The sequence below is a fragment of the Mustelus asterias genome, chromosome 22 (assembly GCF_964213995.1).
Source record: "Mustelus asterias chromosome 22, sMusAst1.hap1.1, whole genome shotgun sequence".
Classification (NCBI taxonomy): domain Eukaryota; kingdom Metazoa; phylum Chordata; class Chondrichthyes; order Carcharhiniformes; family Triakidae; genus Mustelus; species Mustelus asterias.
In genome coordinates this window covers 60,599,071-60,614,185 of record NC_135822.1, presented here as the reverse complement: position 1 = coordinate 60,614,185, position 15,115 = coordinate 60,599,071, and the positions used below count along the sequence as shown (strand labels likewise).

The 15,115-nt window shown below is 46.4% G+C and overlaps 1 protein-coding gene across 1 annotated transcript in view; it reads left to right on the top strand.

Annotated features, from left to right (window-relative positions):
* The window catches only part of LOC144510103 (tetraspanin-15), a 225,789-nt gene that overhangs the window by 62,609 nt on the left and 148,065 nt on the right, over positions 1 to 15,115 (top strand). The window contains exon 3 of the mRNA XM_078239377.1: positions 10,271 to 10,345. Coding sequence (XP_078095503.1) covers positions 10,271 to 10,345 — 75 coding nt within the window. The remainder of the gene's footprint in view (positions 1 to 10,270; positions 10,346 to 15,115) is intronic.

The following is a 15,115-nucleotide window of genomic DNA, read 5'->3' as shown; positions in this document are numbered from 1 at the left end:
ATTGGCATGGCTGTATTAAAATGAAGCAATATCTGGAAGGAAGGAATAGAATGATTGAGGGAGATGTGGTGGTAGACTATTTGGGCTGAATGGCCTTAAAAGTCTTTATACCCAAATCTTTATATAACTGAAGCATAGCTTCCACGTCTTTGTATACCAGATCCTCTTCAGTGAAGGCTACCATTCCTTTTGAATTTTTTTGTGTCACAACGTACTATCTATGAATTAGCAGCTTATTCTATTCTGACTGTATCACAACTGTCGGATTTTAATAATCCAGACTCATCTGCTGAGATAGAGCAGCTCGCCCAAGTGTCAGTGTCCTGTCGGCACACACAATAACCCCCAAGGCCACAATCTACCCCAGTGAGTTACAACCTTCTGAAGCCAATCCCACACAGCCGGACAAGCTGTTCCCCCCTGAATAGGACTTCAAAAATATGCTTGTTGTAATCGGAGATTGGAACAGCCTCAGCAGTGAGGAATCAAAGGAGCGAAGAGAGAAATGTGTGAGTAACATTTACAGAGCTGGTGCAGGAAAGAAGCTGGACTGGCTGCAATTGCAATGCTTGTTTGAGGTTCTGGGCTGTCGGATTGAGGTGAACAGTCACCTGCACCCAGTTATCCCACGTCCCTTGTGTGTGACGTGATTGGTCATGTACTGCAGGAATGTGTAGGCGCTGTTTATGTATTTAAAATCTCATTCCCAATGAGATCATGCAGTCATGGACTGTTTACAGTGCCATTATTCTTCTATAAATACAGGAAGGGCAAAGCTCAGGAGGCCCCACAAGCAGTTCATGTTTTGATCATTTCCAGAGTAGCGCAAACTGCTGCTGCAGTTTTTGTGCATTGTGTATGTCACAAACCTTTGACACAATTGAAGGTTGGGTGTGCAGAACTAGTTTGGAGCTGAGTCAGAGGGCCCAATTTTACCATTTCGAGACTAAGTGCCGGGTGCGGGCACCAAATAGATCCGAGCCCGGAGGGCCGCGCTCCAGCGCGCCCTTACGCTTTTTTCCGGCGCCGGTCCAGTGGGCGGGGCTTAGCACCGCCAGAACGATAGGAGCTCCGAACTGCGCAAGCAGAGAGCGGAGAGAGCCTCTCTGCCATTCATCCTCTGGTTGGGGGGTGGGTGGGGGAGGGGGTGTGATGTATCATCCCATGGGAGGGGGGTGGAGAGGGGGTGTGACTCTCATCCTCTGGCCGCAGACACAGCGGAACCCCCCGACCACAGGATGAGAGTCACACCCCCTCTCCCCCCCCATGGGATGATACATCACACCCCCTCTCCCCCCCGCCCCCCCAGGGGATGATAAGTCACACCCCCTCTCCCCCCCCCAGGGGATGATAAGTCACACCCCCTCCCCTCCTCCAACCCCCCCAAGAGGGCGATGTGGGCCTGCACCTCTCCTCAACCCCCCCCACCCGCTCCTCATTCCCCCCCCCCCCCCCCAGAGTTCCAACTGGGCCCGCCCGCCCACCCCCCCCCCTCCCCCAGCAGACGCCAGCGGACCTGTGTGAAGCCCGGTCCCTTCAGCCGTGGCTCGAAGTCAGTTTCGAGCAACGTGCTGCAGGCTGTCGAAGGACTGAAGGTGAGCGGGAAGGATGGTGGAGGGAGACCGCGATCAAGGTAGGCGAGGGGTGTGCTCTGCCGGGGGCGCCTGCCTCCCAGTGGGGTCCGATCCCGGGGGGGGGGGTCTGCCGGGGTGGTTAGCGGGGGGGGTCCGCGAAGTGTGGGCCTCGGCGATTCCCCTGCTGAATAAAAGTTCAAATCAGACTTTTATACAGCAGGTCGCTAAATGCGCGGATGCGAATTGGGCCGCACGGTGGTAGAGTGGAAATCGGCAGTAGAGTTGGGCGGGAGCTTCATGAAGTCGATTTAAATGCATTTAAATCGTCGCGCCAGTCGATTCGGGCGCGCATCGGAACCGCGCCAAAATCGGCTGTCGGTAAAGGCGCGATTTGCAAAACCTCTGGTGCGGATCGTGTTTTAGGCTCGACGCCCGACTTTACCATGATTTGGCGCGAAGTTTTGGTAAAATCGGGCCCCTGGACTGCAGAGGGATGTGCATTGAACTCAGATTGCTGATTTTCCAATCTTTCTTGGTTGCCAAGGCCACAGATAAGGACTTACTTCAGAGAGGAAGAAAACTGAGAGACTCGTCATGACTTCCATGATAAATTCCATTCTCTTGGCAACCATTCCATTCCATTCAGGACGGCACGGTGGCACAGTGGTTATCACTGCTGCCTCACAGCGCCAGGGACCCAGGTTCGATTCCCGGCTTGGGTCACTGTCTGCGTGGAGTTTGCACGTTCTCCCCATGTCTGCATGGGTTCCCTCCGGGTGCTCTGGTTTCTTCCCACACACTAAAGATGTGTAGGTTAGGTAGATTAGCCATGCTAAATTTCCCCTTCATGTCCAAAGATGTGCAGGTTAGGTGGATAGGCCATGCTAAATTGCCCCTTAGTGTCCAAAGATGTGTAGGTTAGGTGGATTGGCCATGCTAAGTTGCCCCTTAGTGTCCAAAGATGTGTAAGTTAGAGGAATTAGCGGGATAAATGTATGGGGTTAAGGGAATGGCGCAGGGTTTCTGCCTGGGTAGGATGCTCTGTCTGAGAGTTGGTACAGACTTGATGGGCTGAATGGCCACCTTCTGCACTGTTGGGATTCTATGATTCTATGCTTTGAGATGTGTAGGCTGAAATCCCCTTCCATACCGCTCCACCTCTCCATCCTTCTCCTACTTTAAAACCCACCTCTTCAACCAAGATCTGAAAGTCAACAGTCTCACAACCAGCTCTTGTGGTTCAATGCTTCTTTTAGCTTGGTAATGCTCCTGTGATGTGCCTTGGAAGGGAAGAAGCTGTTCTTGAGTCGGTTGGTTGGTGACCTCAGACTTCTGTATCTTTTTCCAGACAGAAGAAGGTAGAAGAGAGAATGTCCAGGGTGCGTGGGGTCCTTGATTATGCTGGTTGCTTTTCCACTGTGTCAAGAGGTGCTTTATAAATTAGACTTGTTCTTTTTGTACAATTTGCAGAAGCCAACATAATCAGTGGCTGGGACAAAATGTGAATTCCTTGGCTGGGATTTTACCATCCTGCCCGCCACAGGAGTTGGAGGTGGGCGAGGGGCAGACCATGGAAAGGTCCGTTGACCATAGGTGGGATTTGAAGGTTTCGGGATGAGTGAGGCCATAAAATCCCGCTCCTTACCTCCCTCAGTTTGTGGCAGCACTGCCAGTCATTCAAAGACAAGACTCACTGTAATCACTAACTCAGGGCAACAAGGTGGCACAGTGGCATAGGCGGCGTGGTGGCACAGTGGTTAGCACTGCTGCCTCACCGCGGCAGAGACCCGAGTTCGATTCCCGGCTTGGGTCACTGTCTATGTGGAGTTTGCACATTCTCCCCATGTCTGCGTGGGTTTCCTCCGGGTGCTCCGGTTTCTTCCCACAGTCCAAAGATGTGCGGGTTAGGTTGATTGGCCATGATAAATTGCCTGTTAGTGTTTGGGAGACTAGCAGGGTAAATACATGAGGTTACGGGGATAGGACCTGGGAGGAATTGTGGTCGGTGCAGACTTGCCAAATGGCCTCTTTCTGCGCTGTAGGGATTCTATGATTCTATTTTTCTATGAATGGGCAGTAAATGCTGCCATGCCAGTGATGCCCACATATGGCAAACAAATGGGCTCGGAGACAGGTTAGCTACCTGCCAATTGGCTGCATTGAAACACTGGGGAGAAAGGTTCTGCTTTGATCTCTAACATAAACAGCTGAAACTGGATCACACACAAAGATAGAACTTCTTCTAAATCAAGTAGCCTGTATTTCTCATGCCATTTCTAAGCACTCCAAAGCCAATAGATTGAATTTGGAAGTGTGTTCTCTATTCTCTTTCGGCAAACACGAGCTTATTTGGCCACAGCAAGTTCCTAGAATTACTACTATACTCCTTATACACCCATGCGTCTGCAGCCAAATTCCCCTCCAACTCGACTGTCAAGTTTACTGATGACACCACCGTAGTGGGTCGGATCTCAAACAATGACGATTCAGAGTACAGGAATGAGAGAGAGAATCTGGTGAACTGATGCGACGACAATAATCTCTCCCTCAATGTCGACAAAACGAAGGCGATTGTCATCGACTTCAGGAAGCGTAGCGGAGAACATGCCCCTGTCTATATCAACGGGGACGAAGTAGAAAGGGTCGAGAGCTTCAAGTTTTTAGGTGTCCAGATCACCAACAACCTGTCCTGGTCCCCCCATGCTGACACTATAGTTAAGAAAGCTCATCAGCGCCTCTACTTTCTCAGAAGACTAAGGAGATTTGGCGTGTCAGCTAGAACTCTTTTACAGATGCACCCATAGAAAGCATCCTTTCTCTGTCCAAGACCAGAAGAAACTACAAAGAGTCATGAATGAAGCCCAGTCCATCACGCAAACCAGCCTCCCATACATTGACTCTGTCTACACTTCCCACTGCCTTGGAAAAGCAACCAGCATAATCAAGGACCCCACGCACCCCGGACATTCTCTCTTCTACCTTCTTCTGTCTGGAAAAAGATACAGAAGTCTGAGGTCACCAACCAACCGACTCAAGAACAGCTTCTTCCCTGCTGCCATCAACATTTGAATGGACCTACCTCGCATTAAGTTGATCTTTCTCTACATCCTAGCTGTGTGCAGAATGTAGTGTTACAGTCAATCTCCTTTCCTTCTCTATGAACGGTATGCTTTGTCTATAAAGGATGCAAGAAACAATATTTTTCACTGTATACTGATGCATGTGACAATAATAAATCAAATCAAATCAAAAGTAAGTGAATGAATGCTCAGACAATCTGCTTTATCTACTGGGAGACCACTATTCGCGTGCAGAGTGGTGTTCAGACTGGCCTATCCCTGACACTTGTTAATTTCGACTGAAACTCACTGTCGGCCACTGAATCTTGCAACTTCTGCGGGGCTGAAGTAAAAATCTCCTGCGTGAGGAATGTTACTGAGTGGTGAAGTGATGAGCAGCTTCCTTTCGAACTGACCAACTGTCGTCTTTGATCTAATACATTTTCTAACTGCCTACAGCAGGGATATCTGTCGTGCGCACTGTTCTGATGCATGAAAAATGGAAGGACCAGAACAGAGTCAGCAAAACATGCAGGGTGAATAATTACCATCCGAGAAATTAATACAGACATCTTCCACCAAACTCCGATCCATAAAGCAGGCAACCCACACTGCAAGTGCACGGCTCGGGCACGGGTGTTGCCAGAGTTGTCATCTCATTTTATTTTATTTGATTTGATTTATTATCGTTACATGTATTAGTATACAGTGAAAAGTATTGTTTCTTACGCACTATACAGACAAAGCATACCGTTCATAGAGAAGGAAAGGAGAGGGTGCAGAATGTAGTGGTACAGTCATAGCTGGGTTGTAGAGAAAGATCAACTTAATGCGAGGTAGGTCCATTCAAAAGTTTGATGGCAGCAGGGAGGAAGCTGTCCTTGAGTCGGTTTGTATGTGACCTCAGACTTTTATATCTTTTCCCTGACGGAAGAAGGTGGAAGAGAGAATGTCCGGGGTGTGTGGGGTCCTTGATTATGCTGGCTGCTTTTACGAGGCAGCAGGAAATGTTGACAGAGTCAATGGATGGGAGGCTGGTTTGCGTGATGGACTGGGCTACATTTACAACCCTATGTAGTTTCTTGCGGTCTTGGGCAGAGCAGGAGCCATACCAAGCTGTGGTACAAACAGAAAGAATGCTTTCTATGGTGCATCTGTACACATGGAACCTTCTTCCTTGACTTTCTTCCGCTTGTTTTTTTTATTCCATTGTTGTTTTGGATGGGATCTTGCTGTGCGCAACTTGGAAACCAGATTTGCCCAACAGCTCAAAGCTAACCCACCGTATGTAAGAACCATGTTGTCAGATCCTGACCCATTGAAGACTAACATGTATATTCCATGACTCCCACTATTTCCTGACAGCTGCTAGCTGTTGAGAAATCTGTAGAATTGAATGTTGACGGCTAATTGCGGCCATTTAAAAAGAGAACCTAACTCTCTCAGGGTAATTGCAGTGAGTGATATTTTCAATTGAGGCCCATCAGTAATTTGTTCATTTTTATAAGGGACTACATCCTTGTTTGTTGCAGGTGATCATGTGACTTGATGCTGGTGACTTGCTGGGAGTCTATCGTGTGCGTGTGTGTGTGTGTGTGTGCGCACACGCTGAGGTCAGCAATCTGCCTCATTACAATACTTGAAGATTACTTTGAACTGACCTGCTGGTTAATTGTTCAGACCCCTTGTTATCCTGGGTCTTTATTTGCAAACCACATCATACATAAATTAAATATAACCATTCAAGGAGTATTTCTGCCAGAAACTGAATTAATTACCAGAATGTATTACTGTATAGCAGACTACTGACCCTCTAAACAGGGCAGTGCTTCCTCATCACTGTCCCTTCAACAGTGCAGTGTTCCCTCTTCACTGTCCCTCCAACAGTGCAGTGCACCTTCAGCACTGCACTGAAGTGTAATCCTGGATCTATGTAGTGGATCTCAAACTGGTGACATTGTGCCCCAGAAGAGTGTGGAAATTAAGTTAAAACAATTGTGGAAATTTGTTTATGACAAACAGCTCTGTCAAGTAATGGAAAATGCTTATTCGCAAACAAGGCCTTCAGTGAGACCAACGCTTGTGTACTCTGGATAAGAGACTAATCTAACCTTGTGTCAGTTTTATAAACACTGTATTCCAGGGCTTGGCCATAGGATGAAAACAAAGACAAGTTACCATGCCAAATACAAGATATTTTGACATATTATGCTAATGAAGGAGACAGTTTTCTATTGGATAAGAAAGGGCAAAAAGCTATGCTATGGTTGGTGGACTATGTATGTAAATGAAGGATTATGAATTCTATTGGTTGAAAGCACACCACAAACTGTAAGGTTATTGGTGTTTTAACTGGCATGTTCTCTCTCCTTGGCTAAAAAATTGCTGTAACTGACACTGTTTGCGGAACTCTGTTAGAAAACCATAGTGAAATTCACTGTGTCTGTTCTCCTTGCTAGCGGGTTATAAAAGATTTGAGTACGCACCGTGCATTGTCTGGTTAATCCTCAACAGGAGGGGACTGCCAGCACTGAGCTTTGGCTGCACAGCTAGTGCTGGTCAAAAACTCTGCATGTTTCTCTTGACTGCCACACATTGTGACGTAGGCAGCAAGTGTCCACTTTCCAACCCTGCTCCCATTGAGCTTGAAGATGGGTGTAATACATGTATGACCAGAGGGTGCTGGAAATAAGCAGCAGGTCTTGAAACATCTGCGGAGAGTGTTTTCAGAGTGACGAAAGACCACTGAGCGGAACTGCATTTCTCACTGAGCAGTTCTGCCCAGATATTTCTGAAGCTAGAATCACTGTGTGGCCATTCAGTGAGCGAATGATTGAGAGAAGCCAAACCACTTTATATAATTGCAAACAATGGTCGGTTCTGTCAACTGAGCCTTTTAATTTGATTTTGATTTGATTTATTATTGTCACACATATTAGTACACAATGAAAAATATTGTTTCTTGCACACAATACAGACAAAGCATACCGTTCATAGAGAAGGAAAGGAGAGAGTGCAGAATGTAGTTTTACAGTCAAATCTAGGGTGCAGAAAAAGATCAATTAATGCGAGGTAGATCCATTCAAAAGTCTGACAGCAGCAGGGCAGAAGCTGTTCTTGAGTCGGTTGCTACGTGACCTCAGACTTTTATATCTTTTTCCCGACGGAAGAAGGTGGAAGAGAGAATGTCCCGGGGTGCATGGGGTCCTTGATAATGCTGGCTGCTTTTCCGAGGCAGCGGAAAGTATAGACAGTGTCAATTGGTGGGAGGTTGTTTTGCGTGGCGGACTGGACTTCATTTACGACCCTTTGTAGTTCTTTGCGGTCTTGGGCAGAGCAGCAGCCATACCAAGCTGTGATACAACCAGAAAGAATGCTTTCTATGGTGCATCTGTCAAAATTGGTGAGAATGGTAGTGGACATGCCAAATTTCCTTAGTCTCCTGAGAAAGTAGAGGTGTTGGTGGGCTTTCTTAACTATAGTGTCAGCATGGGAGGACCAGGACAGGTTGTTGGTGATCTGGATATCTAAAAATTTGAAGCTCTCGACTTACGACTGGACTGATTTCTGACATAGAGGCAGGATAGGTTATCTTGAATGGCCTGAGTGATTCTGAGTAAGAAAGGGGGAGAATTGGCCAGGATTCTCATCACTGCCCTGTGATTCACGCTGTAAAGTGTGTGGAGATGAGGGGAGGAGAGGCTTAGCTTGGCTGTATCCTCCGGTCATCACAAAGAAAAAGCGATTAGTTATTACTTGTGGACACCACTTGTGGAGCTGTCATCAGAGTTTTTTCAAAGGCTGAATGAAGAAAGGGAATTGTTAAGTTGCAGAGAAGGAGCTAGATGAGAGAATAGAGATGTTGCCTGTGGCAAGGGGAAGCCAAGGCATAAGGGCTTAACAGGCCTCTGATGGAATTAGCCTTTAAGTTACTTGAAATAGACTGCATTACAATGAGTAGTGCTGTAATTAAAGACTGTTCAGATTTTAATTCTTGCTATTAGCTGAGTTTTGATATCTTTACAATATTTAAGATTTGCAATGTGTTGATGTCATGGGAATAGCATGGGTTTTGTGTCTGTATAAGTCGTGCTGTAATTAATGTCACTTGAAACCAGATCGAAAAATTCTTCATCCAAGAGTGAATAAGTAAATGTCGCTTCTGTTTTTAATAATGTGCTTGCTTTTGTTCTGACGTGTTTAAAGAAAGACATTCCCCGAAGATTTCATCTTCAGTAGTGAACTGTTCACGACGTGTAAGCCTTTTTGATTGCGACAGTCTTCGTGTATACATTGAGTGTAAACTTCTAACTGTAATGACTCAGAGACTGATGAATATTAGATTATCCTCAGGGGAAAACAAGCTAATTATAGTATTTGCATAATAAATGAAATGGGGCTTCAGGAGTCAGGAAATACATTTTCAGTTGAATTCATCACAACACTATCAAAAGGCTGAGGATAATCTACACGTGATTTTCTGCTGTGGTGGGATGATGGATGATTCATTCCCCTCGTACAGCTCTCGAATCTAATTTCATAAACGCAAGGTAGAGCAAAGGGATGAGAAATATACAGTTCATGTTGTTCCCAATTACTAAGACTGCAGTTTGTCCCATGTTTGTATTGAAGTGACAAGAAGTTGATGGCCAGATTTGAATATGTGCGTCTTCAAATAATGATCGAACTATAGCACCAGGAGGAAGTTTTTGAATACAACCAGTACCAAGCTGAGAATACCCGCAGTATTACAGGGAACGGACAGTGTTGTGAAGAATGGTATGGGTCCCAAGTATTAAAGTTTATTTATTACTGTCACAGGTAGGCTTATGAATGAAGTTACTGTGAAAATCCCCCAGTCGCCACCCCTGTTCGGGTACACTGAGGGAGAATTTAGCATTGCCAATGTACCTAACCAGCACGTCTTTCGGACTGTGGGAAGAAACCGGAGCACCCGAAGGAAACCCGGGTCAATGCCGCAGTGGGTTGTGGTTAAGAGCAAGAAGCTTTAAATCTCTAAACTTACCTGATCTGGATGGGATCCAACACCAGCCTTTGTTTATCTAACACTCCCTATCATTAGCGGCCATGCCTTCCATTGCCTAGACTCTGAAATTCTCTCCTTAAATCTCTCTGCCTCTCCTTTATTGAGATGCTTGTTAAGGTTTACATGTTTAGCCAAGCATTGAGTCACCTATCCTCATGACTCCTCATTTCACTTGTGCAAATTTTTGTCTGATTAGAGTCAAGGAGTCATAGAGGTTTTGAGCATGGAAACAGGCCCTTCGGCCCAACTTGTCCATGCCGCCCTTTCTTTTACCACTAAGTTAGTCATGCTCCTTTGAAGCATTTTGCATTGTTTTATTATTTTAAAGGTGCTATACAAATGCACTATTGGTGGTAGTGGACATAACAACTTGCCAGGAAAAACACGAGAATCTATTTAGAAATGAATTCTGGAGGTAGGTTGATGGGGGAGAATCGTCAATCAGTGAATAGGAAATCTGCCATCAACAGTGTTCCCAATCAGTAGAACCTAACCTCTTAATTAACCCTTGGATCAGAAAGTTTTTATTAACCCTAGTTATTGCCAGCGTTTCAGTTCGTAATTGCATTATCTTCTTGATTTTCCTGCAGTTTAAGTGGACGCTTGTCACTGTGGTGTTGTTGCAGTTGGTTTTCATAATCGTCAGCCTTCTTTGCCAGAATAAGGTATGTAGGTTCGATTTTGCTTCTATAATATACTTCGCTTCCACAGCTTTGACAAAGGGTCGGCCTGACTCGAAACGTCAGCTCTTTTCTCTCCTTACAGATGCTGCCAGACCTGCTGAGATTTTCCAGCATTTTCTCTTTTGGTTTCCTTCCCCATGCAGCACACCCCCACCCCCCCCCCATTCAATCTTCTCTGCTCCTTCTGAAGGAAGCAGCTCCTTGACGTACGATCTACAGGCATCATTCATTACACGCCTTTCATTCTCCAAAACCAATATTGTTCAGAGTGTGGTTCAGGTGTGGATATTCCCACTGACCATGATGCCCTTTCAGCCAAACCTGCATTTGACCCATATTTCTCTAATCCTTTCCCATCCATGTACGTCTCCAAATGCTTTTTAAATGTTGCTATTGTACCTGCCTCAACCACTTTCTCTGGCAGCTCATTCCATAAAAGCACCACCCTCTGCGTGAAGACGTTGCCCCTCAGGTCCCTTTTAAATCTTTCCCCTCTTGATTTAAACCTGTGCCCCCCCCCAGTTTTCAATTCTCCTACCCTGGGAAAAAGAGTATGGGCGGGATTTTACGTTCTAGTCCCGCCTGTGGTCAATGGAGAATTCCACAGTCGGACCTTCCACCCACTCCGATTCCATGGTTGTAAAGTTCCGGCTTATGTCCGTTCATCCTAACTCTGCCCCTCCTGATTTCCTACACCTCAATAATGTCGCCCCTCATTCTCCTACATGCCAAGGAATAAAATCCTAGCCTGGCCAACCGCTCCCTGTAACTCCCACTAGTCCTGGCAACATCCTCATAAATCTTCTTTGCACTCTCCTGACTAAGGGGCCCAATATTTAAAGACAGCGGGGTGTGGGGGGAATAATATTAATGCATTCATTCTTGGCACTGGTTGGAGAAGAGGCCAGCACTGGGTTAGTTTCTGTTGTAATGTTCTAATATTCTGAATTTGTGCTTATGAAGGATGCTGTCTCTGGATGAAGCAGCATTTAGTTATTCCACCTCGTAGATCAAACACGTCCAACAATCTATGGAGTAATTGAAAGAAATTGTGTAATTATGAAAGCTATATCAGTGTTGTACATCCCTGGCTTTGATCACTCCTTGGCAGCCATGCCTTCAGCCTCAATTGAACCTGAAGTTCTGGAACTCCCTCCTTGACTCTCTTAACTCCTTCAAATCTCCCTCTTTGACCAAGCTTTGGGTCACCTATCCTAATATCTTTTAAGCAGCGTCATTCTTTCTTCATTTCTACTTCATCCCCTGTCTGCATCAATGGGGACGAAATAGAAATGGTCAAGAGTTTCAGGTTTTTAGGTGTCCAGATCATCAACAACCTGATCTGGGCCCTCCACACTGACGCTATAGTTACAAAAGTCCGCCAATGCCTCTACTTTCTCAGTAGATGAAGGAAATTTGGCATGTCCGCTACCACTCTCATCAACTTTACCAGATGCACCATAGAAAGCATATTTTCTGGTTGTATCGCAGCTTGGTATGGCTCCTACTCTGCCCAAGACTGCAAGAAGCTACAAAAGGTCGTGAATGTAGCCCAATCTATCACGTAAACCAACCTCCCATCCATTGACTCTGTCTACCGCTACCTCAGTAAAGCAGCCAGCATAATCAAGGACCCCACACACCCTGGACATTCTCTCTTCCGTCTTCTTCCGTCAGGAAAAAGATACAAAAGTCTGAGGTCACGTACCAACCAACAACTTCTTCCCTGCTGACATCAGACTTTTGAATGGGCCTACCTCGCATTGAGTTGATCTTTCTCTACACCCTAGCTATGACTGGAGCACTACATTCTGTACTCTCTCCTTTCCTTCTCTATGACCGGTATGTTTTGTATAGGGCGCAAGAAACAATACTTTTCACTGTATCCTAATACATGTGACAATAATAAATCAAATCAAATGAATAACACAGCAAAGTGTTATTTTATTGTGTTAAATCACTGTAAACATGGACAATTATTGCTGCCACTAGTGCATCATTGAATTAGTTGCACTCAGAGGTTGTCCCACCAAATGAGCAAGTGTGTATGATCTGGGTGTAGTTGGGGACATTCTTTTTCACAGCCATGGAGGAATGTGTAGAATAATGATACTATTACAGTGAGGGGGAAACTAAATGACCAGCCACAAAGGGGGGCATGAGGAAGACAGGGGTATAGATCCAGATTGCAATCCAGAAATTGCACCCTGGACACAGAGGTTGGTTGAGGCTGTATCAGTGCTACGTCAACTCTAGAGACAGAAAAACAGAAGAAAATCCTGGCTCACTTAATCTCAGCGATCGATCGACCAATTTGTCAAAAGCTGCACCTGTGCAACCGTGCTCCCAAGCTGGTCACACAAGTCAAAATCGATAAAGAGCCTTCAGCTGAAAACATCTTTCGGAGCCAAACAGTGAGTCTTCTGACAAATCTGACGGAAAAGGCTTGTTCGTTGAAGTTGACTGACCTAGTTAGACCAGCCTTGTTCCTGATGCTTAGTTAACATCCTGCGGGTCAGTCGGGCAGCACGGTGGCACAGTGGTTAGCACTGTTGACTCACAGCGTCAGGGACCCGGGTTCGATTCCCGGTCTTGGGTCACTGTCTGTGCGGAGTCTACACGTTCTCCCCGTGCCTGCGTGGGTTTCCTCCGGGTGCTCCAGTTTCCTCCCACAGTCTGAAAGACATGCTAATTAGGTGCATTGGCCGTGCTAAATTCAGTGTACCCGAACAGGCACCGGAGTGTGGCAACTAGGGGATTTTCACAGCAACTTCACTGCAGCGTTAATGTAAGCCTGCTTGCGACAATAAATAACACTTTTTAAACTTTCACATAATCACAGAAACCTACAGTGCAGAAGAGGCCTTTCAGCCCATCGAGTCTGCCCCGATACATGAAAGGCCCTGGCCTGTCCACCTAATCCCACTTGCCAGCACTTGGCCCATAGCCCTGGATGTTATGACGTGCCAAGTACTCATCCAGGTACTTTTTAAAGGATGTGAGGCAACCCACCTCCACCACCCTCCCAGGCAGCGCATTCCAGATCGTCACCACCCTCTGAGTAAAAAAGCTTTTCCTCAAATCCCCCCTAAACCTCCCACCCCTCACTTTTAACTTGTGTCCCCGCGTAACTGATCGTTCAGCTAAGGGGGACAGTTGCTACCTATCCACCCTGTCCATGCCCCTTGAACGCCTCAACCAGGTCACCATTCAGTTTTCTCGGCTCTGGAGAAAACAACCCAAGCCTATCCAACCTCTCTTTATAACTTAAATGTTCCATCCCAGGCAGCATCCTGGTGAATCTCCTCAGCATCCCCTCCAGTGCGATCACGTCCTTCCTATAATGTGGCGACCAGAACTGCACACAGTACTACAGCCGTGGCCTCACCTTTCATTTGGCTGGCTCACAGCCTCTAATTGAAAATACTTGCGTCATCCAGAAAAGCGACCTCAAGAGAAAAGTTCTTCATTTTTCACAACATTAAGGTATCCCACTTTCACTTCACAGCCTTTTAAGCTGCATTTGCTCTGATGGAGAAACCCCAGTTTGTGGCCTGGTTATTTCAACAGCATGTACATTGATGGAGTGGTTATGTCATGGACTAGTAATCCTGAGGCCATCAGGGCTAATAATCACAGAGAATGTGAGTTCCAATCCCACCATGAGAACGTGTCTGTTTAAATCTGGAACTCAATAGACAGTGTATTCATTTTAAAAAGTGCTCATCATGGAGGCACGGTGGCACAGTGGTTAGCACTGCAGCCTCACAGCACCAGGGACCCGGTTCAATTCCCAGCTTGGGTCACTGTCTGTGCAGAGTCTGTACATTCTCCTCGTGTCTGCGTGGGTTTCCTCTGGGTGCTCCGGTTTCCTCCCACAGTCCAAAGATGTGCGGGTTAGGTGCATTGGCCGTGCTAAATTCTCCCTCAGTGTACCCGAACAGGTGCCTGTGTGTGGCGACTCGGGGATTTTCACAATAACTTCATTGCAGTATTTATGTCAGCCTACTTGTGACACTAATAAAACTTTACTTTCATTACAATAGCCTAACTGGGCCATGGTGTGGAGATGCCAGTGTTGAACTGGGGTGGGCACAGTATGAAGTCTCACAATACCAGGCTAAAGACCCACAAGTTTATTTCGAGTCACGAGCTTTAAGATGAATGAAAGACCACCTGATGAAGGAGCAGCGCTCCAAAACCTCGTGAATCCAAATAAACCTGCTGGACTCCAACCTGGTGTTGTGAGACTTCTTTCTGGAACTGGGCCACAGATAGAAACCATTATCCTTTCCTGATCTGATCTGTGTGTGACGGCACTCTACTTTGGTGGATTTTCCAGCCCTTCCTGCTATTGGGGTCTTCCGCTCCCACCAAAGTCAACACCCCCCGCCCCCCTCCCCCAGCTGTGGGTTCCCCGGTTGTGCAGCCAGCACCGCTTAGCCATGCAAATTGCCCTTGACTTCCTCAGGGCCTGAAGATCCTACCGCCAATGGTGAGCTGTCACTGCTGTGGGAAAACCCGCCGCGGGGGGTCTGGAAAATTCCTTGTCTCTTCATTCTGGACCAAAGTCCTACCAGGATATAGTGGTTCAAAAAGAAAGCCCAAGATCACCTGAGATAGGCATTCATTACTTCATTTCTGAGGGGAATAGAGAGGATGGTGTGTTCGCAATACTTTGACCGACAAGATCAAGTATTTTGATCCCCTTTTGTTGACTTTCCTCCCACTCACCTGTTGGTCCCCGATATT